The following is a 25,762-nucleotide window of genomic DNA, read 5'->3' on the forward strand; positions in this document are numbered from 1 at the left end:
AAAAAAAAAAAAAAAAAAAAAAAAAACCAAACAAACCCAAAACAAGTACAGTACTTTTGAAATGCAATGCTGTTAGTTTGGATTTCTTTTTTTATAAATATTCATACAATTGTCTGATGCTTGCCTTCATTAACAAGGCTGTTAGTTTATTTGCCAAATAAAGGATTTGCTTACTTATGACAGAATTGAATGGATATTAACTGCTATTATATAATAATTATATAACTTCTGTTGTATAATATATAACTTCTGTATATCTATCTATCTATATGTATATGAGAGATTAGATTGCTCTGCCTATTTTTTTTAAATCTATGGGTCATAGTCCAAAAAGTTTGAACAATGTCATCTGTGTCTTACTGTCCTAAACTGTAGTCTCATATATCTTCTCATTCTCTTCTGAATATTTACTTTGTACAACCCGCTCAAAATCATCGTTCAGTATTCTAAATTTTCCATGTTTTCTTATCACCATTTCTCATCAAAAATTTAAAGAACTTGCATTCTGTTTTCTAGATCAGAACTGCCTTTGCGATAGTTTAGCCCTTCTCATTCTACTCATCTCTCCACCCTGTCCTATCCTTGTGCCATATGCAAGAAAACTGTATGTTTAACCCTAGTGGTTACCCACTCCCCACCACACCTACCTGCGTGTGTGGCATCTGGCTGCCTCGAGCAAGCCCGTAACAGCTGTGACACCACCCTGCTCCACTCATTTGTGTCTTTGTCTTTTCATTCCTGATACATATGGCTTGGGAAGAACCATGTTCTAGCTTTGACCCTTGCTAGTGTCTTATGATGTAATTCATGAGCTTTCTACTTCTTTAGATGACTTAATACCTTTCAAGTTGTCCTATTTCCTTGAATAGGAAATAGGTTTCTCTGGTAAATTTGGCCTCACATTTAAGCTTGTTGATGCCTGTATGTACTATTAGTCTTTTACTGCCATAGAAGAAAATTTCCTATGACTTTCTGATAAACATGATATAGACATCTGTGATATGTATGATATAGTTGACCCATGCTTTTTTTCTTTTAGTACCGGGTATCAAATTCAGGACCTCGCACTTGCCGGGCAGACACTGTGCCACTAAGGTATATCCCCAGCTCACTATGATGTATTTGCTGTGACATGATATGATGCATGATTTGTGTGTGTGTGTATGTGTGTGTGTGTGTGTGTGTGTGTGTATGATATGATGATGTGATATATAATTATACCAATATATGTGATAATGTCCAAAGGCCTCAAAATTTCTCACCATAGCATACTTCTTCAATTTTATGTTTCACTGGTTTTCATCTGTGAATTTTTAGCTCTTGCTTTCCCAGTTTGTTTGTGTTCTGTGGTTGTTTTCATTGCTTTTAATCAGCAGACTCCTGTTTTGTGTGTGTGTGTGTGTGTGTGTGTGTGTGTGTGGCCAGCTCAGCCCACCAGGGGGCGAGCCTGGCTGGCATGTGGTGCTGGGGGATTGAACCGCAGTCCCTGTGTTTTGCCAAGCTTGTTCCAAGTAGGTGCTTTAGACCACTGAGCCATCTCACCAGCCCCAGCAGACTCCTATTTGATAGTGGGCTGAGCACCTGGATCAAGTCACTGTGATTGGGGCCCTCGAGTGTGACCCCGATAGGAGGAAAGCTGGGAGTTTCTACATTGTTAATAAGTTAACATAAGCTTAAGCGTGGTACAGCAAGGAATGAAGTGGAATAATTTGTATTTTACTTCTCAGATGACTGCTTGAGGGTTCGCAGTATTGAACTTCACTGTGTCACTTGATTGGCTTTGGAGCCACCAAGCCAACTAGCAAGGCATAGTTCTGGGTATGTGGGGGCTTGTGGGCCATGTGACCTTGGGTATTATATCCCATCCTGGGCCCTCTCTGATGCTGTTCTGCTGTGCCTCAGGCCATGAACTGAGTGTCTTTGCTCCACCTGTCTTAGGATGTTGCTGCTTGGGAGCCAGCTGGCTGTCAGCCGAAGTCACTGCAGCTGAGCCAGATGAGGGCTTCTTTCCTTGAATTTGTAGGTATCGTCAGGTAGTATGTCTGTGGAACAGAAGAGCTGCCAATCATAAGAAATTGGAGCTAGAGAGGAGGCCTAGTTGCTGTGACTGTGTACGTGGCTGAGAAGTCTTTGGAACTGGTTTATGGAGGAATTTGGAAGTTTGGAGAAGTAGACTAGAGAAGTCCTAGGTCATGATAAGCAGCCTTTGATATGTGCTTGTGATCTGAGCGCAGAAGACCAGATGCTGCTAGGAATGAGAGAGTAGAGGTATTATTCACAGGGCTTCAGTTGGGAACAAAGACTTTTAGAAACTGGACCAGGTTCTACACAGGCTGAATTTAAAGGGAGAAGATGGGAAGAAAAAATTTCAAGTCAGCCTAATATTTAGTCTGTAACATGGGAACTGCTGGCTGTTTCTAGCCCAATTTATAGTATTTAGCTTTTTAGTTGGGAATCCTAGGTCATTTGTTATTCATATCAGTCAGTGGATCCTACATCAGATAATGAAATAATAGTTCTTGTATTTTCAAAAATTTGTTTTCACTTCCCAAGTATCAAGAATAAGATATACTCATTCTATTAATTATAAACAAAATTAGAAGATTTATTATAAGGAGTAAAATTTTGACTTTTCTTATAAATTTTAGTTCTACTACTGACAGATTCATACTTCTAATAGTTTGGTATATTTGTTTTTTATTTTTTTGAAAAATAATACACAATATCATGATATATATTGTCTTACTCTTTTCGGTTTTAATATCATAGTAACTGTGTGTGTGTGTGTGTGTGTGTGTGTGTGTGTGTATCTGTGTTTGTGGTTGTTTCCAGGTGTCCTGATCGGCATCCTCAACCCTTTGAAAAGGTTTTTGAAATAGGGCCTTGCTAAGTTTTCCAGGCTGGGCTGGTCGTTGTGGTTTTCCTGCCTCACCTTCCAGAGTGATGGGGTTATAGGAATGCTCCATTGTGCCAGCACTTTCATTAGGAACTTTTATTATAAAATAGTATTAGTATAATATTCTTCTACTGATTATCATACTGATCATCACTATTCACCTTTACTCCATTTTTTAAATTATATTGTGTGTGCCAGGGGCCATTGATTAATATAGAGAGGATGTTTTACTATCTTGTGGTGAACATCAGCTTTATTTTAATTAATAGAACTCTTCTATACACCTGATTTTTTTTTTTTTTTTTTTTTTTTTTTTTGTTATAGGGTCTACAAGATCTCACTACACAGATCAGACTCATAGTTATCCTTCTGTTTTCAGCCTCCCAGGCACTGGGATTACAGGCACACACCACCACACCCAGACTCAATTGCTGTCTCAGCACACCCTGGGGGTGGAGCCAGCATGGCACCCTGGGGATCAAACCTGTCCCTGCATCTGCCTAAGCAGGCACTTTAATCTGCTGAGCTACCTGGTCGGCCCTATATACACCTGATTTTGAGGTCAAGTCAGTCCAAAGCTATTTGAAAATAATCTCTTTGGATTTCATTTTTGACTTCCTCAGAAAAATTGTAACTACTGTTTATTTTTACATATTAGCTGTTACTTTTCAAAATCATATCAAGGATGTATTCTGTATCTTTTGACTTTATTAATTAAAACACTTTAAGTAGTTCTCCCTTTATAATCAGTAGCTACACATTATCTCTTATAAGGTCATTTTGATCCCTTGGCTTTGGTACGTGATTCATCTTTTAGTAGATAAATGCTGGGTTCTTTCATCAGAATTACAGTCATTGGTCTGATAATCCTGTGAGTCAATCTACACAAAACAAGAAGCTCATATCAAAATCCTGGCAGGTTTAGTTAAAATTAAAATGCATGCTCAACTGTGGAGATTGTCAAGTGTGGAAATAATATTTGTCCAGCTGGACAGCTTTCTTTTGTAGTTGCTAAATGAAAGTTGAGATTCTGTCTGCTCTTTGAAAGCTTCTGTGTCATGAAGGTAATTTGGACTGTTTGTGGTTTGACAGGGATTATTAAAATCAGATGAAGTGAAGGGAAGCAAGTGTGAGAAAGCAAAATTGACACTGACACTCTCTATTATTTGCAGCTTGGATCATGATGACTATGTTGATATGATAGATTCGCTGTTGAGATATGTTAAGCAGCAAATAGAGTAAAAAGCGAACATAGTGATGGAGTTTTACATTTAACATGAAGAAATTCAATATTTACTTTCAATGATGCTTTTTAAATAGATTTTTAAGTCATTTCCTATGAATTTGTTTTAACCATCAACAAATTAGCTTTCTGTTGAACTATAAAATTAAGCAATATACAGCCAAGGCTGTATGACAGATGATTAAATATTAAAAAGTAGATCACATGATTATAGTCATAGGATTAGAAAACTGAAAGTATCCTTACGATTATTTTTGTCCAATTTCCCTCTTGTAGATGGAAAATAGAGTTTTAAAAAAGGTATAACATTTTAATTTTATTAATAGTTTAAATGTAAACTTCTGATTTTCCACCACAGATATATTATCTTTATAATTTTAAATGCTCTAAGATGTTTTTAGAATATAATTTAACATTACATAAGCCACATTAGAGGTATTTTTTCTGGTTAAAGATAATGTTATAATAAATAATGTTATAATAAATACTGTTATATATTGCCATTAAATGTTATTATCTACATGGTGAGGTATATACCTCCCATGAATTTAGTACTGAAAATATCCTTTTTAGCTAGGAGGAATTATAGCTAGGAGGCTGTTTCAAGATGTCAATCAATTGTAGAAAACAATAATTAAATTTGAAAAACTACGTACATAAAACTAGGTAAAGAGCCTGGAGTTGTGCTATATATTGTGGGAAACCCTCAGTGCTATTTAAGGAGAGTAGTAAAAGACCAGATTTAGTTTGTAAAATGAGTAGTTCAGTTGCCTGTGCAAATAAGATACCTACTGAGTTTCCTAGAATGAAATTACTTTAATCCTGACACAGACTGCCTGGAGTTGCAGACCCCACATGACTGCCTGCTCTTCAGATGCCAGCCACAGGTGGTTTCCCCAAAGGCCCTCACTTCAGCCCAGCCCAGTCCAAATTTAAGGGTTATTACAACTCCCTCTCAGGTTGGACCATTCATTAGAAAGCCTCACAGAACTTAGGAAAGTTCTGTACTTACAGCCACACTAGCAGAAAAGACACAATTCAGGAAGAGCCAGGTTGGCGAGCTGCTTAGACAAAGGGCAGATGGGTTGTGGCATAGTTTTCACATGTTCTCTGGGTTTGCCAGTCTCTTAAGACAGAAGCATTTCACAAGCCAGAATCTCCCTGGACCTCTTTTGTTGAAGTCATGATTGATTGAATCATTAGCTATTGGTCACTGGATTCAGTTTCCCAGCACTGTTCCTCCTTGGATTTAAAGGACTGTGGGGGAAGTAGAGCAGGGACCTGAAAGTTCCAGCTCACCACTCCAGTGTTTGGTACCACTGATCTCTTGCCATCGTAAAGCCATCTGCAGCCACCAAGGGTCCCTTCATTGGCATAAATTCAAGCACAAATAGAATAGGTATGTCTATGCCTTAGGAAATTCTAAAAGTCTTTAGAGGTATATGCCAGAAGGAGGAAAAAACAAAATGAATATATATTTCTTATTGTACCATAAGACTCTTAAAAGCCAGATGGGAGGTCTCCATCTTTTTCCCTAAAACATAATGTTCACAGTTGGGAGACTGATAGCAGACACAGAAAAGCAATATTTGGGAACATTTGGTGGCCAAGTAAAATATTTGGGAGAGAACAGGCCAAAGAATTAAATGACCATTTAAGGCAAGGGTCAGCAAACTTGTCTATTGTAATAGACCAGGTAGTAAATATTTGGGGATTGTAGGCTACATAAAGGCTGTAGTAGACAGATGGATAAATGGATGGATGAATGGATGGATGGATGGATGGACAGACAGACAGATATTGTCTAATATCACATTTTTTTTATTGTTTATGTTCTAAGTCGTTTTATTTAAATAACTTGCAGTGAGAACAGAACAGACCAATTACTACCACTTCTTCATAATACCAGTGAGCCAAGCCAGGGAGGGCAAGCACACCTACAGCCAGCTGCCAGCCAGTGTAATGGGTGGAATCCTAAAGGGAGGCGACCCTAGCCTGCTGCTGGAGGAGTATCCACGGTGGAGCGAGGGTTCTTGATAGTCTCATCAATGGACACAATCAGGCACATAGCCTCAGAGGCTGCTGTCATGGCATTGATCTGCACCATAGCTGGCTTCCACATGAAAGCTTTGAAGTTGTCAGTAATGTCTTCATTGTTGATGTCCACCCCATACCACATGCTGCCCTGGGCATGCTGAGCCAGCAGTTTGTTCAGGGTGTTTGTGGCATCAAAGCCAGCGTTGTCACATAGCTGGCGTGGGATACTCTCCAAGGCCTAAGCATATACCCTGATCAATTGCTGCTGTCTTCCTGGGATAGTCCTTGAGTAATCCCGAAGTACTTGGAGAGCTCCATCTCGATTGCTCCACCACCAGCCACCGCTGAATCATTCTTGATGGCCCTCCTCACAGTCATGAAGGCTTCATGCAGAGACTGCTCTGTCTCCTCCATGAACTGCTCAGCTCCACCACTGAGAATGAAGGTGCAAGTCTTGGCCTTGGGGCAGCCTGTGAAGAAATTGTATCTTTCACCTCCAATCTGGGTCTCTTCAAGCAGCTGGCAGCGGCCCAGCATATCTGCTGATAGAGCATTCATGTTGGTCTGGATTGAGCTTCCATAGGCCATCATTGCCCTCTTCAAATCCTCCTCAGGCACATGGCTGGCAAGAGCATGTCCCTATCAGTGAAGTACTGGGTGGCCACATCCCCAATAGGGAGTTTGGACAAAATAACTTTGGCTCCAGAATTATAGATCTTCTCTAACTTGTCATAAAGAATGTTCCACTCAGCATCAATGATTGCCTGATAATCCTGCACTGTGTGGACTCTGAGTTCAGCATTGTCTTTCTAAGATTTCAGCTTGAGTCAATATTTAATAAGGCGATCATGGAGTTATTGTACTTTTTAGGTTGCATTTCAAATCCAGCATAAGAAAAAAATCTTGAATGCAGCACCAGCCGCCAGCCGAGACTCCTCTAGGGCTCCATGCTGCACCTTCTTGATTCCAGTCATCTTAAGCGGCAGCAAATCATCTAGCATTGTCACAGCATCAACCACCATCTCAGCAAAGCAGGCTTTCTGCTGGGAGACCAGCCTGGAGCTCAGACCCATCATGGCACACGCTCCAGCAGCTTCCTCTGCTCCACTTTATCTTGCTTCTTCACGGTCACAGCGATCTCCTTGATCTTGGTAATTGCCAACCGTGTCGCTGTGTGGAAAGCTCGGATGATGATCTGGGGGTGCAAACCTTCCTCCGTGTATGGTTTCACCTGCTTCAGAAACTCTGCAGCCAGCAGGGTCACAGAGGTGGTGCCATCACCAGCCTCAGCATCTTGAGATTTGGCAGTGTCCACTAAACTCTTTGCTGCAGGATGGACGACATTGAGACATTTCAAAATTGTGGCCCTATCATTAGAAGTTGTTCCTTTGCCTCAGCCATTTGCAATGAGCTTGTCCATGCCTAGGGGACCCAGGGTGGTTCTTACAGTCTCAGCAATCACTGGGCAGGTTCTGATGATGCTCACAAGCTGAGGGATTCCTTGGGAACTGTCAGTCCCCAGGCATATACTTTCAGCAGTATACCTGGTGTGGGCATCATTTTGGCAGCTTCTTCAGGGACTCGCTATTTTCTGTTTTTTTATTTTTAAAACACATTAGAAGTATAAACACCATTCTTAGCTGCCAGGTCATACAAAAACAGCCTGTGCCATAGGTTGCTGGCATTTGATTTAGGATACAAGGTGAAAGGATAGCAAGATTAGGTTGATCTGAACTTATAAGGTAAGAAAAGGAGCCATTATAAGGCAAAGATTCTTTTATTAAGTTCTAGAAATACGTAATTGTCCACTGATTTCTTGGATATATGTGTTGGGATTTTGCAAGAAGAACTAGTGCTAGAGACATAGCTTTTGGATTTTCAACGTGGGAATGGTAGATTAAGGCAGTTACTCAGTGAAAGCACGGACATGAATAAGGACTACATTCTCCAGCATGAAATGAATGGGAAGAGAAGAAAGCACCATGGAAAAGGAATAAGGATATCTCTGAATGGCACAACAAAACCAGTAGGAGAGATTTCTGTCCTCATGTCGGAACAACAGCAAATCCATTGAATAAAATAAAATTTTCAAAGTTTAAGAGAAAAAAACTTTCATAAAATCACTAAAAAAACCAAACCAAACCAAAACAAAAACCAAAAACAACCTAGCAGGAATTTGTGTGAAGAGTGTTCCATGAGAGTATTTAAAATGAGAAGCAGGTATAGGTAAGGTGAGTCATATCCAGGACCTATAACAAAAGAGGTTAATAGTAGAAAAATACCCTAATTCACGTAATGGAAATTTTTATGGGAGCCTGGAGAAACACAGAACAAGGAAGCTTGTGTATTTTTGTGAACAGCCATGAAGTACAAGTAAAGAACAAAAACCATGTGATACAACTCAGCTCTTTTGTCTCTCTGAGTCTGCAGAGGTCAGAGATTTCCTTGTGGTACTGAGAGGCATTTGCAGTTGTGGCCTGCTGCAGGAAAGGACAGGAGGAAGGTGTGGAAGGCCTACTTCAGCTGCTGTGTCGGGAGCTAAGGGCATATTTTGGGTAATATGCTTCGAAGCTTATCATAGGTCTAGAGAAAATATCTACAGTGAATGTGCTTAATGGTGGAGATGAGAGGAAGTAACCAGGATGACTTTTAGTTTAATAAAAACCACTGTGGTTAATTTAAGTAGAAAACAACAAGAAAAGATAAGAATGGCTATTGGGCAGTGGAGCAGGGAATGGATTTGTGTGTATCTCACATAACCAAAAGAAAATTATGAAGTTGTCATTCAGAAGCCAGGAACTGCAGCTCTGGGGGTCTTAGCTAACAAAATCCATGTACTTTTTCTTAGGAGGCTAGAATTACCTTCATTATTTTATCACCGGTGAGTTCCTGACCTTGCCTTCATTCTCAACCTCAAGATTCATTTAGCTTGAGATAGTGATAGTGTAGCCATGAAACAGTTATGATGAGGAGAGCTAGGCTCTGTAACAACAGTGGACCCACATTTTAATATCCGTGTTATGTAACAGATTTTACAAAAAGGAATAAGCCAGTCAGCTATGCAAAGTGATGTCTCCCCACAGCTATGAACAAGTGGTTTGAGGCAAGAAGAGAGCTAGGAAGACATGATTCTTAGGAAGCCTGTCAAGCGATGAGTCAGTTTCAAGGAAAGAGTAGCTATTGTACCTCATAATGCACAGAGACTAAGGATGATAGGACCTGAAAATTGCTGTCAGTTCATCTAAGGGTTGAGGCACAAGCCACATCGCTGTGCTGGAGAGAGGTACAAACACAGTGAGAAGCAGAGTCCTAGAGAAAGGAAGATCTGAAAGGAAAGGAGGCCCAGAGAGAGTTTTGTGCATTTCTGAAAAGCACGAACTTTGAATAGTTTTATAATCAGTTGAAAGAGAAGTGATAATGTGAGACTAGTGATAATGGAGCAAAGCCCTGGATGTCATGAAAGGGTAGGTGGCTTGTTTTTTTTTTTAAATCAAATATGTTAATAAAATTAACCGTATTACCAATATTTTAACAATACTATAATAAATGACCAGCTACTTAATACTATTGACAACATTTCAGGAGAAACTTCTTAAATCCTTAGTAAAAGACAAAAGATTTATACAATCTGAAGATAAACCAGAGTATTCTTAAATCGGTAGAACACACAGAAGAGCCCTAAATCCTTTAGAACCCCTCATTTTGATATAAAGTGGCTTAAATGAAAATCATTATCTAATTAATAAAAGAAAAAAATTAATTGACATTTCATAAACTATGTTTATTATACCCAGTTGATACATAATACAATGACTTTTTAAAAAGTGCTCCATAACATAAGCTTTCTACTAATATGATGTACCTTTTCTAAATTAATAAGCCCTTACTGTGTTTGAAAATGTATTACTTATTAACCGTATGACTTGTGACATTATTTAGTTCTAATCTCAAAATATATAACAATTTTATGACTTTGAAATCATGCGAAATGTATGACTACTAAATTATAAAAGAATGATAAAATTAAGATTCATTTTCACTTTATCATGGTTTCACTGTTCTATTAAAACCAGAAATGGCTAGGATTGCATTTTGAAGACTATAAAGAGTTATTAAAATGAAAATATTTTTGAGAAACAGTGGTGCATCAAAAAATAAAGCAGTGTCAGGCTCGGTGAGTAAATCATATGACAATTAATTCTGTTTGCTTGTCAAGCTACAATACTGTATTCTGACTGATCCTGTCAATTTCTACTTCATACATGCACATATATAAGTCATTAGTTGAAGAGTATTTTATATTTTAAAAGAGTGACTTTTAGTAGCTGTAGTATGTTAATATAAGTATTTGGCAAATATATATTGATACTTTAGTTCATCTAATAATAGTAATCAGACCTTCCATATTTACTAGTTGAAAGCATAGTAGCAATCTGTGAATGGAAATATATGGATGAACTTTGGAAAAATAAATAGAATAAGAGGGTTTTTTTCCTATCAAAAGACGTAAGTGTGTAAGTATTAATGACTGTTAACAAACTGTGACCCAGTTGAATATTTTTCATTCTTTGGCAAGGCTGAAATATTAAAATTTCAACTCCCAGTAATGAATTAAAGGAAAGGTTTCTGATAAGTCTATAATATCAGGGAAGAGCATCTAATGTGAAAAAGGATTTTTTTTTTGTTGTTGTTGTTGTTGTTGTTGTTGCAATTCTGTAGGTATTATAGTATAGGACACATGTAAGGGTTCTAGGAAAATCTGTCAAGTGTTTGTGGCAGAAAACAAATCATATCTGAGAGGTAAAATAATTTCTTTATAGTATAAATATATACTGAGAGATATTTTATGGCATTGAGATTAAGCACAACTTTGAAGTAGTCTAAACCCTAGCTCTGCTACTTCCTATCTCAGTGATACTGAGCACACCATGAACTGTTCTCCTTCTGTAGGTGGAGTGTGGCAGTGCGTGGCTGGGGGCTGTGGGAGGGTGGGAGGACAACGAAGGGGATGAGAGAAAAGAAAGGAGAGAAACCTTTCTGTGCATATATGCAGATTATAATAGTATCCTATAGGACGATGTTAGGAATTAAATAAGTTCATCTTTATAAAGTACTTGGAACAGTGTGTGACTCATATAGGTGCTAGATTGTGCTGGCTATTAATATATTAATATTATTTAGTCACTAGAACTTTAATCTGTATCTCAATGAGTTCACTGAACTACATAAAAGTTTTAAGAAGTAGTGAAAATTAAATTTTGAATTATAGAATTCTAGTTGGACTTTGTCAAGGATATAGGAACAGTGTGCCTACCTATCAGTGGGAAAGTGGCAGTGAACCAGGTCAGAAAAAATGGATGGGCTAGGCTTAAAAGTGACAGCCTGTAAAACTTTAGTTTTTACTTTGCTGTTTTATCAAATCAACAACATAAGCTATACCAGCAATGTGATGGTTTTTGTCCAGAGGTTTCACCAAAGCCTCATGCAGACACAGGCTTTTTCAAAGGTGACTAAATCTAGAGTGTGTGATCCTGGGATTAAGGGTGTATGGTTTACCAAATTAGTCCATTGTTTGATTTGGCACCACCCTAATCCTGTAGTCTGGATAAGAGAAAGAAAGAGGTTTGTCTTCCCTCTTATTGCTTTTGCTGTCTTCTACAGCCATGAACAGTTGCCCCTCACCATGGACCACCCTGCCTCGGATCCTTGCGAGTATGGACGAAACCTCCACACCCTTTCCTCCTTTAGCTTTGGGTGTTGGGTATTTTGTCTGAGCAATGAGAGAAAAGTAACTAAGACAAGCAATACATAGAGTAATACGAAAGACTTAAAGAATACAAGAAATGATAAAGATCAGCGGTGCCTGATGCCTTGTGCAGCCCTGATGCCCCTCCTCCTTGTGGAGGAGTGTCTGCTCAGCTGGCCTCAGCAGCCTCTTGTTGAGTGGAGGAATCTACCAAGTCACAGGAATTTGGACACCTGGGTTAGCTGCTTCTTAAAATCTATTAGGGCAGGGATTCACAGTTGTACAAGGAATCTACTCACTACTATAAAAGAATCTCTTTCAGTCTCACATTTCCTCTTTTCTCATATCATTTCTTGCTGAGCTATAGTTCTAATTTATCTTTCTGTGCGGTTAGACTGGGGAAAGAAAAAGAAAAGACTTAAAAATGGATCTCTAGCCAGGGAGGGCAGTGCCCACCTGTCATCCCAGTTTTTCAAGAGACTAGGGTAGGTAAATATTTGAGGCCAGCCTGGGTAACTTAATGAGACCCTGTCTCAAAGATAGTATAGTTAGGCATAGTGATGGAGGCCTGGAGTCCCACTAGCTATTTGGGAAAAATAGGTCTATTCTTAGAACTGACTTGGGGCATTTAGAAATGTATCCTTCTACCATTCTTTATAGAATAAAACATACCTAGCGCCAAATAAATCTATCTACCTTATTCTTTTTTTAAAGTGTATTTTAATACAGGGTGTACAGCGTCTCATGATGTAGATCAGACTCTCAGTGATTCTTACCAGGCGCTAGGATTACAGGCACGTGCCACCATGCCCAGTCTCAATCACGCGCTCTGCGCGCTGCATGCTGGAACCCCAGCCGCTGCGCTCTGGCTCTGCCTAAGCAGGCGCGTTAGTCCGTTGAGCTGACTGGCTGGCCCATCCACCTGATTCTATAAATGAGGAGCGTGAGTTCTCGCCCTCTCAGAGCCTGAATCCTGTATCTCAGGTCACTTAAGCGTTTTGCAGCACTTGAATTAGGCTCTACTCATTCTTGGTTCATGACGTTTGGTGTTACATGTGTTGTTGTTGTATTATAATGTAACACTCGAAACTTCTTAAGTTGTACTTGTTTTTTTTTTTTTTTTCCGGAACTGGGGATTGAACTCAGGCCCTTGCACTTGCCAGAGAAGCGCTTATTCCCCTGAGCCATCTCCCCGGCCCCTTAAGTTGTACTTGGATTGTCATTATTATTAAGTAGAACATGCTCTTAACTCATCGTGCTCATTGACATTGTTTATTCTGCGTTGGACACAGCTGCTGGGTGGTAGGACCGTGTGAGCCTGGTGGGCATATCGGTTTCACTGTGTCCTGGTGAGAGTGCATCTAGGTCCTCCCGCAGAGTGCAGAGCGGAGTTACTTGACTCTAACCTTTCCCCTGTGCTTACCGGATTTCCCTGCGGATTTCTCCCCATCAGTTCGTTTTTATCCTGTCTCTCAGTTTCTTTTAAAGCTGCTATTGGCTCACCATGAGAAGAATGGCACTCCGTAGAGTTTTATGGTTGAAGGAACAGAACAAAAAGGCAGAATGAGGATTTTTTTACTCTTAGGTGAATTTAATAAAGAAAATAGACCGTATGAATTGAGAGAGATTACAAAATACGATAAAGGACAAGTGAGATTCCAAAATGACTTATATGTGCTTTTTTGGGTCACATACATGTATATTTTATACTGTTTTATTTTAATATTTTCTGGCAGTGTTTATAATATGTTCATTTTTATAGTCACTCTTCTTGGAAATTTATAACTCAACAGTTACAATTTACCTAAGGCTGAAAGTTGATCTACAGATGTTTTGCTTAGATATAATTCTTTAATCATTTTAAAAGGCAATAATATTAGATTGACCATTACTACTTGTTATTAAGCACTGCTTTTTAATCTTGTACAAAAAACGATGAGAAAACATACACAGGAAAATTTTAAAGCAATGTTGCAGATTGATAGTTCAAAAAGTTAGAGTTTGAGAGCCAGCCAGAGAGCTCAGTGGATTAAAGCTCCTGCAAGGAGGTGCGGGGTCCAGGGGTTTGCTGACCCCATCCCCGTGGAGTGCGCTGAGACAGCAATTGAGACTGGGCATGGTGGTGCATGTCTGTAATCCCAGCACTTGGGAGGCTGTAAACAGGTGAATCACTACGAGTCCAATCTAGTAGTGAGACTCTGAACACCCTGTAGACCCTTCCCATGGCTTCCATATTTGATTGATCATTGATTAGAGTTTTCATATCGAATCATTATCTCCCAATTAATAAGTTAATAGTTATAAGTACAGAAACAGTACAAAGCTTTGTCTTACTTACAGCCTTACATTCTCTTCCTTTTTTATTTTTATTTTTTAAATTTTAGGACAGGTCTACAGGGTCTCACTACATAGATCAGACTCATAGTGACTCTCCTGTTTTCAGCCTCCCAAACACTGGGATTACAGGTGCGCACCACCATGCCTAGTCTCATTCGCCCTCTCAGCGTGCCCTGGGTGTGGGGCCAGCACTGCATGCTGGCAATTGAATCCCTGCCACTGCTCTCTACCTAAGCAGGCCCTTTAGTCCGCTGAGCTATCTGGCTGGCTCTTTCTTCCTTTTCCTTCTAAAGTTTTTAAAGTAGTTTCACCTTTCTGATATTCCACTGACGTATTTGCCTGACTACATGGGACCCCTTGTAATTTACTTTTATGTTATTGAGGGCCTACTTATCTTTTCCTTAAGAAACAGTGGTGATTGGTGCCTGAGCTTTGAGCCCACCCAGTGCATGAGGACTCATTGCCATATTAACAGAGAAACTTCCATATTCCAACCTTAGCATCACCTACAGGCTCCACCCTCCATCCTTTATTTCTTATTTTGCATCCTCATAGACTCCAGATAAATTTCTTACCCTCTTAGTCCTTTTGACCATTTTCCCTTTTCCTTGTCCCAAACTGTTGTGCGCTTGCTGCCTCAGTGGAGTCTCACTCTTCATGTCCTCTATGCTGTAGCACAGGTATGGAAGTGTCACAGACCCATGCAGGCTACAAGCAAGCTCCAAACCCTCATCAGCATGCCTCACCCTTTTTATCAGATGGTTTTCTTTTGATTCATTCTTTGTATTTGTTAATTATTTTCCATACCAAGGTTAGATAGAAAAAAAAATCATACAACTATATAGAAAGGAAATCCTCCAAAATCACCTTTACCAGCCTCATCTGAATGCTCTACAATGTATCGGTGCATTATTGTTTTACTATAGGACTGATTTCAATGAAAAATATATGCACATATTCAATATAAATACAATACAAAAATAAATGATTTTCTTTCAACTGTATGAAGGACAATGTCATGCAGAAGGTTAGGCAAGATGGTAATAGTTTCTACAATATCCTTTGACAGTGTATGGTGGCCACTGTATGGTGTGGTGAATGATGCTTACAACCCTTTTTAAAAATAGCAAGTGCAGGCAGAGCAACTTCTCATTGTGATCTGCAAATCAGTGAGGTGGCTCTTGGAGTAGATCTTGGACAAAGCGCTGCTGAGATCCCAGTCATATCACCCAGGAAGCCCAGAGTCCGGGGCCCCTGGCTAATCTCCATTAACTCCTGTTACATGGGCTAATTAAAATTTAACTAAAATTCCTCTTGCAATTTAGTTATTATCCATTATTTCATAAGAGACACTTACCACTTATGGAGCAAGGATAGGATCACAGGTCAGGGTGACTTCAAAGCCAGTGTCTCCTCACCATTGTGGTATGCTATTATTCTCCATGACATCTATCTTACTTTCTTCCTATCTTAGTTACTTTTCTCATTTATGGAACAAAATGCCCTATACCCACAACTTGAAGGAAGAAAGATTTATTTTGGCACACAGTTTACAGGCGTTTCCATCCATAGTTGGCTGGCTGCAATGCAGCGTGGCGAAGCAGCGAAGCATCACAGAGGAGAAACAGTAGCCCATGGTATAGCATGCAGAAGGCAGCAAAGCAGCAAGCAGCAGCAGCCTTCCTTTGCTTCCTTTATATTCCTTCCAGTCTATAAGCCTATTAATTGGGTCACCCACACCCAGGGTAGAGCTTCCATTGCCCACGCCCAGGTCTATGCCAAGCGAATTAGTGGATTAATTTAATAATGCAGACCTTTAATCCCAGTACCATGCCCCCTGGATCAGTGGTGGCAAAGCTTTTAGAACTTTCGGTGATGACAGTTGGCCGTATTATGCTACAGGTTCACACTACTACCTTAGATCCAGCCAGTTCCGCTGGTCTTTTTTTTTTTTTTTTTTTTTTTTTGTGGAACCAGGGATTGAATTTAGGCCCTTGAGCTTGCCAAGGGAGTGCTTATTCCACTGAGCCATCTCCCCAGCCCCAATCTAACCAGTTCTAAAAAGTCCCACCTGTGAGCACATGAGGCTTTGTGGGGGATATCCAGGTCCAAGCTACAAGACTTCTTTCATCCCTTCTCTCTATATTTTCCAAGGATCGTGAGGAAGATGTAAATATAATACACTATTACTTTATTTTATTCTTTTATTATTGGGTAAGATGAATTTTTAAATAGAATGTTATATTTGAAATATACTAAACAAGATATGATTTATAGGAATTCTGTGTGAAGTGAAAGAAAATTATGAAATATTCTGATGAGATGAATATAACTCCTAATTTATGTTATTATATATTTTTATACTGTATTGTCTTAGAACTGTAGCCTTTATAAATGCCATTGAAAAAGATTAATTGCCATGCTTTCTCCTCAGATATGAAATTACTATTAATGCTTAAAATAGCATTGTTTTCTGAGAGCTCCTTCCCAAAGTGACTTGCCAGCTCAGTGTTACGGGTTCTGGGTTGCTCACCTTTCCTGCTGGAGCTGGATTCCAGATTCTTTTGGCCTCAAACAAAGAATTGAACAATCAAGCAAAAAGCAGTGGCAAAGTTTATTTGAAAAAGTGAAGTGTGAGGGAGAAACTGGCTTTGCAGAGTGAGCTTGGTAGAGTAAAAGAGAAAAAAGGAAGATAAAAGAACACCTGGAGAAAGCAGAGTGGGCTATCCTGAGGAAGGCACAAGAACAAGCTCTTCTTGGTGTCTGTATTCTTTTATACTGCCAAAATCTTGAGGAAACCCACAGTAACTTTTGTATCCGGGTCCTGAGAGGTGGGGCTGGGATCCCATGCCTCAGGCTGAGGTCTAGGCCACCTTACTGAAAACCTGCTGGAGTTCTCAGGAGAAGTCTATGTGCAGAGCTTTGGGAACTGTTCTGTATAAATGTTCTGAGACCTTGTTACTAAAGAGTCACACCTATTTCCCCAGCCACTTTGCCACACATTAATCAGTGTGAGTTATAGCTAAGCATGAATAGTATATAGAGGTCAGCATTTTTTAAAATGTATTTAGATAATTTTGAATGCAATGCACATTTTTGTTTTTGAGACAGCATCACACTATGTAGTTTAGCTGGCCTTGAACTCAGTATTTAGCCCTGGCTGGCTTCAAACTTGCTGCAGTCCTCCTGCCTCTGCCTCTTGAGCGGTGAGATTGCAGGCATGAGCCATCATGCCCAGCTTATATACATTTTTGGCTATGTACATTCTGAGGGGAACTTAAAAGGGGTTTGTAGTTTCCTTCAATATACTTAATCAATTTGCTGCATCATTACTATCTAGGACCAAGTGTCTGGAATAAGCAAGGTGAGTCTTACATTACATACCTAATTATTATGTGTCACTTGTGTCTTCATGTTCCATCTCAGTATAATCACAAATGCAAGAATGTCTTGTCTTCAGGCCAGCAAGATAGCTCAGCAGTCTAAAGAGCCTGCTTAAGCAAACATGCAGGGACCACAGTTCGATCCCTGGCACCACATTCCATACCAGCTTGGCCCCCAGGATGGGCTGATCTGGCCACAAAAAAAAGAATGTGTTGTCTTATAGCAGTGGGTTTAGAATGGGTTCCCTTATAAAAAGCAAAACAAGCCACGCATAGTGGCACATGCCTGTGATCACCATACTTAGGAGGTTGAGGTGAGCAGATTGTAAGGCTGAGATCAAGACTGCCTGAACTACATACATAACAAGACATTGTCTCAAAAATGGAACAATTCCCACAGCAACAACAAAAACATAACCCAGTATAGAGTTATACTAAATGTGCTAAATGAAAACCTTATCAGTAGTCTCTCATATATTCATTCATTCATATTCACTCAGGCAAACAATGGCTTGTAACTACCAAAAATGCTTCTTCTTTTGTACATAACGTAGTGTCTTGTTTTGTTCCTTCATAATGGGAATTAAATCCAGAGGTCTTCTACCACTGAGCCACATCCTCAATCCCTCTTCTATCCCCTCCCTTTTTAAATCTTTTTGTTTTGAAAGGGGTCTTGCTATGTTGTTCAGGTAGCACTTGATTTCCTTTTTCATGTCTAAAACTTGCCAGAATATTTAATGGCATATTGCGAAAAAAAACTTGAAGTGATCTCTTCATACCCTCACTACATTTTTAATTATTAGCCAATCTAATCATTAATTTCTCTGAAATATCTGCTTTAAGCTGAAAATGACCACTTTCACTCTCATCATCTCTACTGTTATCTTTTGGAAGGTTTTTTTTTTTTTTTTATGAATCAAAAGCCTTGAACTGTAAAGAGTTGAGTATGTGCTGTGAAAAGGAAAAAGCAGAACAGAACTGAGGTGCGGAGCCTGTGCAGAGCCTGTGCGGAGCACTCACCTCTTACTTGCAAACTACCCAGATCCCGCGCAGTGGCTCTCAACACATGTGACTCCTTGTCAGAACTGAATGTCATGTGTTGTCTTCCAGAAAGAGTTCTATAAAACAGATTAAAATTTTAGGCTGGGTGTGGTGGCTCATGCCTGTAATCCCCGCACTTGGGAGGCAGGAAGATCAGTTGTGAGTTTGAGATCAGCCTGGGCTACAAAGTGAGCTCAAGACTAGTCTGAAGTACATAACAAAACCCTGTCTCAAAAACATTGAAAAAACAAAAACAAAAACAAAAAAACAAAACGAAAGCCCAAGCCACAAGTAAAAGCAAAGCATATTAGGTATAAGACAGACAGACTGTCACTATTTCATGAGAATTTCTTTACAATCAGTCTTGACCAAAGTTTTCTAATTGGGTTTAATGACTTCATAATATTTACTGTTGCATCTAATTTGCCAGCATTTGCATATGAAAACATTTATTTGTCAAATCAGCAGTCTGCATTGCTTTGGCCAACCGCTGTTTGCAAAGACTGAACTAAGTTTTGAATGTTCAGATTTCATAATTTTTTTTCATGTGCCTAAGAATGGGAAAGGGAAATAAAGACAGTATGGAAGGTGAATGACTAAAGACACTTATTTGCTATTCCTTCCTCCTGAAATCCCTATGAAATATGTAAAGACATGGAGAAAAGCAGCACTGAAAGCAGTACAAGGTACCATTAGCATATATCTGAGAGACAGAAGGTAGAGCGGCTCTGCAGTAAAGATACAAGAGGTATGAAAACCACACTCTACATTATGTAAGAGGAACTTGTAGTAAGACCCATGCTGTGAGAATGCCAACTGCGTAGACAAAGTAAAGCATGAAGTAGGCTGCGGATAGACAGCAAGGAGCAAAAGGGCTGAGGTAATGTTCTCAAGGAGCTGCACAGGGCTACACCTGCCTTCAACTGTGCTGCTGCCATTGCCTTCTGAGAATCCGAACAGAGCTGAATATCTAGGTGATTAGGGCACAGAGAAGTGCTGTTGATCAGAGTGTGAGAACCCACCTCACTTCTCGGCCTTGGAAAACACCTGCGAGAGAATCAAGAGGCAGGTTAAACCCTGAGTGAGAAAAGCTAGTTTTTCCCCAATAGGTACAAGGTTCGCTGGGCTACTTGTGCACATCATCAACTAAATGCTTTCTCTATTTAAAAATCCTCGAGAGAAGCTTGTCCACAGGTATTCATTCATAGTGTCTGAATCAGCCTTCCTACACAGGAGGAAAAGACCTTTTGGGTAAAACAGTCTTTAAAATGGTGGAGAAAACCCTGACTAGTGTAAGAGTGAAGGGAATTCCTCCCCTCCCCCAAAGTTTAAGTCTAAATTTGCTGCAAGAAACTAAGGATACAAAGTTTACTTGGAGGAAAAGACTCAAATTTATTATTGTAGCCTGGAAACATCACAGGAAGGTTAGTTTAGTGTCTCATACATTCTTCATAGTGTGGAGGGATGTGGAAGACCTGGCAATTTGATGAATAGAAAATGATATTTAGGGTAAATTAGTGGGACACTAGTTTGTAAATGATCAACTGTGGAAGCTAGGTAGGACTGAAAACCATCACTGCGGCAAAGCCTGAGTCGGTAGGTGTGACATTATTCAGTCCTCTTTGCCACAAATAGGAGTTCAGTCTTCACTGATGAGCTGTCAGGAAGGAGGTGCAAGACAAGACAATTGTACTGTAGTTCTTTTGGAAGAGCTTTCTTCAGAAAAAGGAACTTCAGAAAGAGCCCCTTTCTACATAAAAATAATCATTATGAACATATATCAACTCCCCATGCTGAATGCAATCATTATGTACTAATAAGAATAAAACTTGAAGAAAAACAGCCCCTCCTTCACATGGAAAAAAAATAAATGTCAGATCATGCTGCTGAGCAACTTCTAAGGTCTTCCCAGTTCCTTTAATTCAAAGTGCTCAGTGTACCAAAACACCATACTTTGGGGGGTTCTGCACCCCTACACTAACTACCATGTAAAGACCAAAGTAATCTTTTCTTGGTAAGTAAGACTTTCTTGGTAAGTAAGAATGGACAGCCAACAATCATTCAGACATTTGATGCAAATCAATAACCTGAAAGAGAAGAATGGAAATTTATCAAACGAATGATAATGAGAGAAAGGCAAGCTGCCAGTCAAAGCCGATGACCTCTATCTGTTAGTCAACTTTCCACAGCTGGGACAAAAAAAACCTGAGAAATAACTAACACTTGGGCACTGGGGAGATTTAAGAGCCACACCAGAACACTGTCCATAGGGTAGTGTGTTCTGGAGTCCGCTGCGCAGACATTGAGAGCCTTTCTAAGCTACTTTTGTGTCCAGGTAGAATCACGTGCTTGCTTCTCAGCCAAAGTAAAGAAGAAGCGCGTTTTCCCACCTATTTCTTTTTCCTCAGTGTCTTCACCTTGCACCCTGCCACAGTGCCCATTTTTAGCTTGGCCTGTGACTGTGCTACACTTGTCTTCGTGTGCTCTCTTACAGAATGTATCTGTTTGTGCATTTCAGAAATCTCTCTTCCCCACAGAGTAAATACTTCCTGAAGGCAGGGACTGCTTTAACTCTTTGCATTTGTAGCCCAGCCAGGACAGCAGAGCCTGCTGCCTATTGAAAGGTCAGTGAATTATATCTAAAGAGTAAGGGAGTGCTCCAGGCTTCCTGAGTGGCAGTATGCACATGCCCGAAGGAGTAACATGTTCTTCACTTCTGGGGTACAAGAGGAACCCCAGGGGAATGTTGCTGCTTCATAGAGAAATACGCTGAGGGTGAGGCTTTTCACATCTGAGGCTACAATTTACAGGTCAGAACTTGACAAGGCATATCGAGGTCCAGCTGCACTCACCCCGTTTACAAAGGTCGCTGGGCCTGCTGGTTTCCTCTGCAGGTCTGGTACTGTGAGATGCAGCCAGATGCAAGTGGTCTCGTGGGCTTGCATATTGTTCAGCTTTCAAACCTCACACAAATGAAAATGAAGTTAGACATCCTGAACTGATATACCATAACACTCTACCTAGTTTAATAGTACCTTAGTTCTTCCCACTCCTATATCTCATTGTGTCTACAAATAGAAGTTGTTATTTGTGATTTAGTATCACAACATGAGGTGGCTTTCTTTTTTTCCCTCTCCAGTTTAGGGTGACTGACGTTTCGTTATTTATTCTTGGCTCCTCAGGATGGATTGTGTAGATGAATATGCCCACACTTCTTTTGACCTACAGTGTTTGCTAAATTCATTTCCTGGAGACTTGGAGTGTAAGCAGATCTTCAGTGACATCGATGAACAGCTCGAACAAAATGCTAGCAGGTAAAGGTCCATTTTTAAAAAACAAGTTGTTTTCATATTTTGTTTACATGAAATTTATTTAATCTGGTTTTAATGTTTCCTGCTTTTAGATAATTTTGTTTTATATATCATTATTGTTTTTTAAAATCTGATTAGTACTTTTAATAAAATGAGAACATATAAGCACTATCTTTAAACAGGCAAATTAGTTTATTAAATCACTATTAGTAGTTTCTTGGAGTTTTGTATTTCCCAGTAATACATGATCTGTGATAGAAAGAACTTCGTCTTGTTTGTATATGTGTGGGCTGTGATAAGCTAGTTCACTTAGTTGAATCCTTTTGGTCAAAGATTCTAGTTCATCAATTGTAGGTTACACATGTGCAAATCACAGTAGAAATTTCTATTGTGCAATAATACATGGCATTTCCTTTTTAAAACTAGCGTATAGTTCAGTTTTTCAGAGAAATGAATGAAGCAAGTGGCATGTTCCTATGGTATTTTTCCTCTTCCTTGGGACAATTCATTGTCATAATAATAGCCTAAATGAATTCAAAAATAAGCCTATTATTGGAGACTGCTTATAAAAACAAGATCTTCACATCTTTTAGAAATCCATAAGACAACAGTTTTTTAATGATTAAGCACTAAACCAGAATGAGAAATGAGTCATAGACACTCTCATTAAGAGAATTACCAAGACAGAAAAGAACTTCACGATTATATATATAAAGGAGCTTCACCAAATATTCCATATATATATTACAAACATGTTAACAAGATGAGCAATCACTAATCCCCAATTAGGGAGAATGATAACATATTTTGTTGCACAGATTGCATCCTAACTTTGCCATAGCACTTGGGGAGACTACCTGTGTTAGGAGAATTTATTCTGAGGTAAAATAAACTTCTCATATATTTTTGACAGGAAGCAGTTTTGCAGAGCAGAGCAAGTTGCTCACTGAAGGAGGCTTAAACTCCCTGCTAAAACTAAGGGTCAGGGAGCTATTCCCCTTGGTATTTGTCTCCAACAGTGTCTTGCTCAGGCTCCTAAAAAGAACACCAGTGGGTCACAAAACGACTAGAGTCATATGCAGTCTTCTGAGGGGTACATGTCAAAAACATGAAAAGTTTTTGTAATAAGTATTCTAAGGCAAATTATATAAGGGAAAGTGAAGGAGGGAAAATTTTTCCCTTAATTTCAGTGGGGAGAATTAAACTTATTTTTGTTTGTCAATATATGTACCTGCATAACATACATATATTTATGTTTATTTTCTAATTTTATTGAGAAACAAACAGCAGTGAGACAGTTTCAAAACAGATAAGTAGGACAATTTCAATAATTAATGTATTGCATATTGTTGTCTTCATAGTGGTTATTCATAGTACAAGATGCAGACATGATAGCCTGTCCGAACACTATTAGTACAAATCTTTCTTTTCATTGAATTAAGAGAAAGTAGCTGTATATCTATCCTAACTATTTTGTATATACACATACAAAATGGTCCTTCCTTTGTATCCCCTTTTTTTTGTTTAGTTTTGTCAGAGATGAGCATTCCATTGCCCTTTAAATATTGTAGGTGCATGAATTCAGCAAAATAATCCCATATAGTCCAGTTGTCCATGATAGTAGTGGGTTATCCATAGGACTGGCAATGTCAGAAGTTGTTGACTTGAGCCTTTCACAGCTCAGCATATTAATATGACTTTACTTTTAAAAAAAATTTTTTATTTTTATTTGTTTGTTTATTTATTTATTTATTTATTTTGCATGTGTGTGGCCAGTTCAGCCCACCAGAGGGCGGGGCTGGCTGGCATGTGGTGCTGGGGGATTGAACCGCGGTCCCTGTGCTTTGCTTCGCTTGTTCTAAGTAGGTGCTTTAGACCACTGAGCCATCTCACCATCCCTATGGCTTTACTTTTTATAGGTCATTTTTATACTTTTCTTTGGATGGTTAAGACCAAGAAAAAGCAAGACCTACATAACAAGAAACATACATATCTTTAAAGACAACATTGAAATATAACTTCACCACACTGATGGGAATATGTATTTGATATTATATACGACTATATGAAACCTTAGTGTCATTGCATATTTATATAATTTTTATTTTAGATATTTATAAATGACACATGACATAATACAGTTTTTCATGTAATGGAATTTATAAGTGAAAATAGCATTTGCTTAAATAGGTTAACTGTTTATCTAGATTTCAGAGATGATCTTAGTTTAAAATTGGAAATTGTTTTCACTGGAAGTGCTTTCTAGAAGATGAACTTTCTTTCCCAGTGGCATTTAGGCTTGATCAAAACAAAGGAAGTTATTCTCCCCATATATTTCTCTATATTGCTTCGTTTTTGTTTGCTGAGCCACCTGTACTTAATTTCCTTCCCTACTTGGTTAATAAAAAATGTTTAAAAACAAAACAGTGATTAAAATATTGCACTTTATGTATATAAATTGTTATCTAGATCGAAACTTAGATGTTAATATTAAAAAGAAAATATAGTATAGAATATAAACCTATAATTTTAAAATTAAAAAATATTTTATTGCCTATATATTAAAATGAACCTAGAGCAGAACCACCTCGAGTGACCATTGATCTTCTCAGGGGATAAAATAAGGGAGTAGCTGCACAGGCTATATGCTACATTTCGAATCAAGTCTATTTTTCATCAAATTCAATTATGTTTTTATTATACTCTGGAGAATAAACATAATAGTATAGGGTATATATATTTTTAAAAATAAAATACTGAATAATAACTATGGTTCAAAAGAATATAAATCATTTATGCACTCATTTATTGCCTCCTAACAGAATAGCTTTTAGAAAATTGTGTGTCATGACATATCAGTTATGCCACACGTACACCGCAGGCGCTGAATTACCCATGGCATTTTTGTGTTCTAACAGTTCTATTTATCTCCCAATGGTGTACATTGAATAAGTAATGAATGCTGGTATGATGTGGATTTCTCCCAATACTTTTAAAAGGAAAAGCATTAGCAATTCATTTTTAAATATAGTACTTTTTTCTTACTCTTGAATTTTTAAAGCTGTATTTCTTACAGTGACCCTGACATCTCAAGTATGAATTCCTTCCCTCTTCTTAATATCATCAAATTTTATGAGCCCTGGGATTGCTCACCTCCCCAAAGCAGTGATTCCCCAGAAAGGACTGCTGTGCCCAGGGTCACTGAACCTTCACCTGCCATTCACGAGAGGCAGTCTTTCTTTCAGCCCATTTTCACTTTTGCATCCTTGTTTCCATTCAAGTCAGAGCTGGCATTCAAAGTTCTGATGATAGGTATCAGTGAAGATGCTTCACTTACTTGAACACATACCGCAATTGATAACAAGAAGGTAAATAACCTGCCATGGAAGAACACTACCAGTGCCACAGCCACAGATGTGCTTAGTAATCTCACTGAAAACTGCACACAGCCCTGAAATACATTTTGACCAGACTGGAACTTAGTGGTTTAATAAGATCTTAAGGAACAGCTATTCTCTTGGGTTCACAAGATAGTTGATTTTTGATCTCTTAGTGTTGAGTTGGACAGATATGTGGGTTTTAAATTTTTCTGGTACTGGGAATTGTGGTACCCAGCACCTTGCATTAAGCAATATTATCAGCCCTATGTTATTTTTTTTTTTATTATTTTGAAACAGAGTCTTGCTAAATTTCCAATTTGTTATCCTCCTTTCCCAACCTCAGAGTGATGGGATTATAGGTACCCACACGACCATGCCCCTGCATTTT

General features: G+C 38.9%; 1 protein-coding gene and 1 pseudogene across 1 annotated transcript in view; one reads left to right on the forward strand and one right to left on the reverse strand.

Moving 5' to 3' along the window:
* Positions 1–7,736, reverse strand: part of LOC101592993 — a 34,027-nt pseudogene extending 26,291 nt beyond the window's left edge.
* The window catches only part of Kiaa0825 (KIAA0825 ortholog), a 61,676-nt gene that overhangs the window by 26,555 nt on the left and 9,359 nt on the right, over positions 1–25,762 (forward strand). The window contains exon 2 of the mRNA XM_004625436.2: positions 21,866–21,997. Coding sequence (XP_004625493.1) covers positions 21,867–21,997 — 131 coding nt within the window. The 5' untranslated portion in view covers position 21,866. The remainder of the gene's footprint in view (positions 1–21,865; positions 21,998–25,762) is intronic.

Source organism: Octodon degus, unplaced genomic scaffold (assembly GCF_000260255.1).
Source record: "Octodon degus isolate 3935 unplaced genomic scaffold, OctDeg1.0 scaffold00009, whole genome shotgun sequence".
NCBI classification, from domain to species: Eukaryota; Metazoa; Chordata; class Mammalia; order Rodentia; family Octodontidae; genus Octodon; species Octodon degus.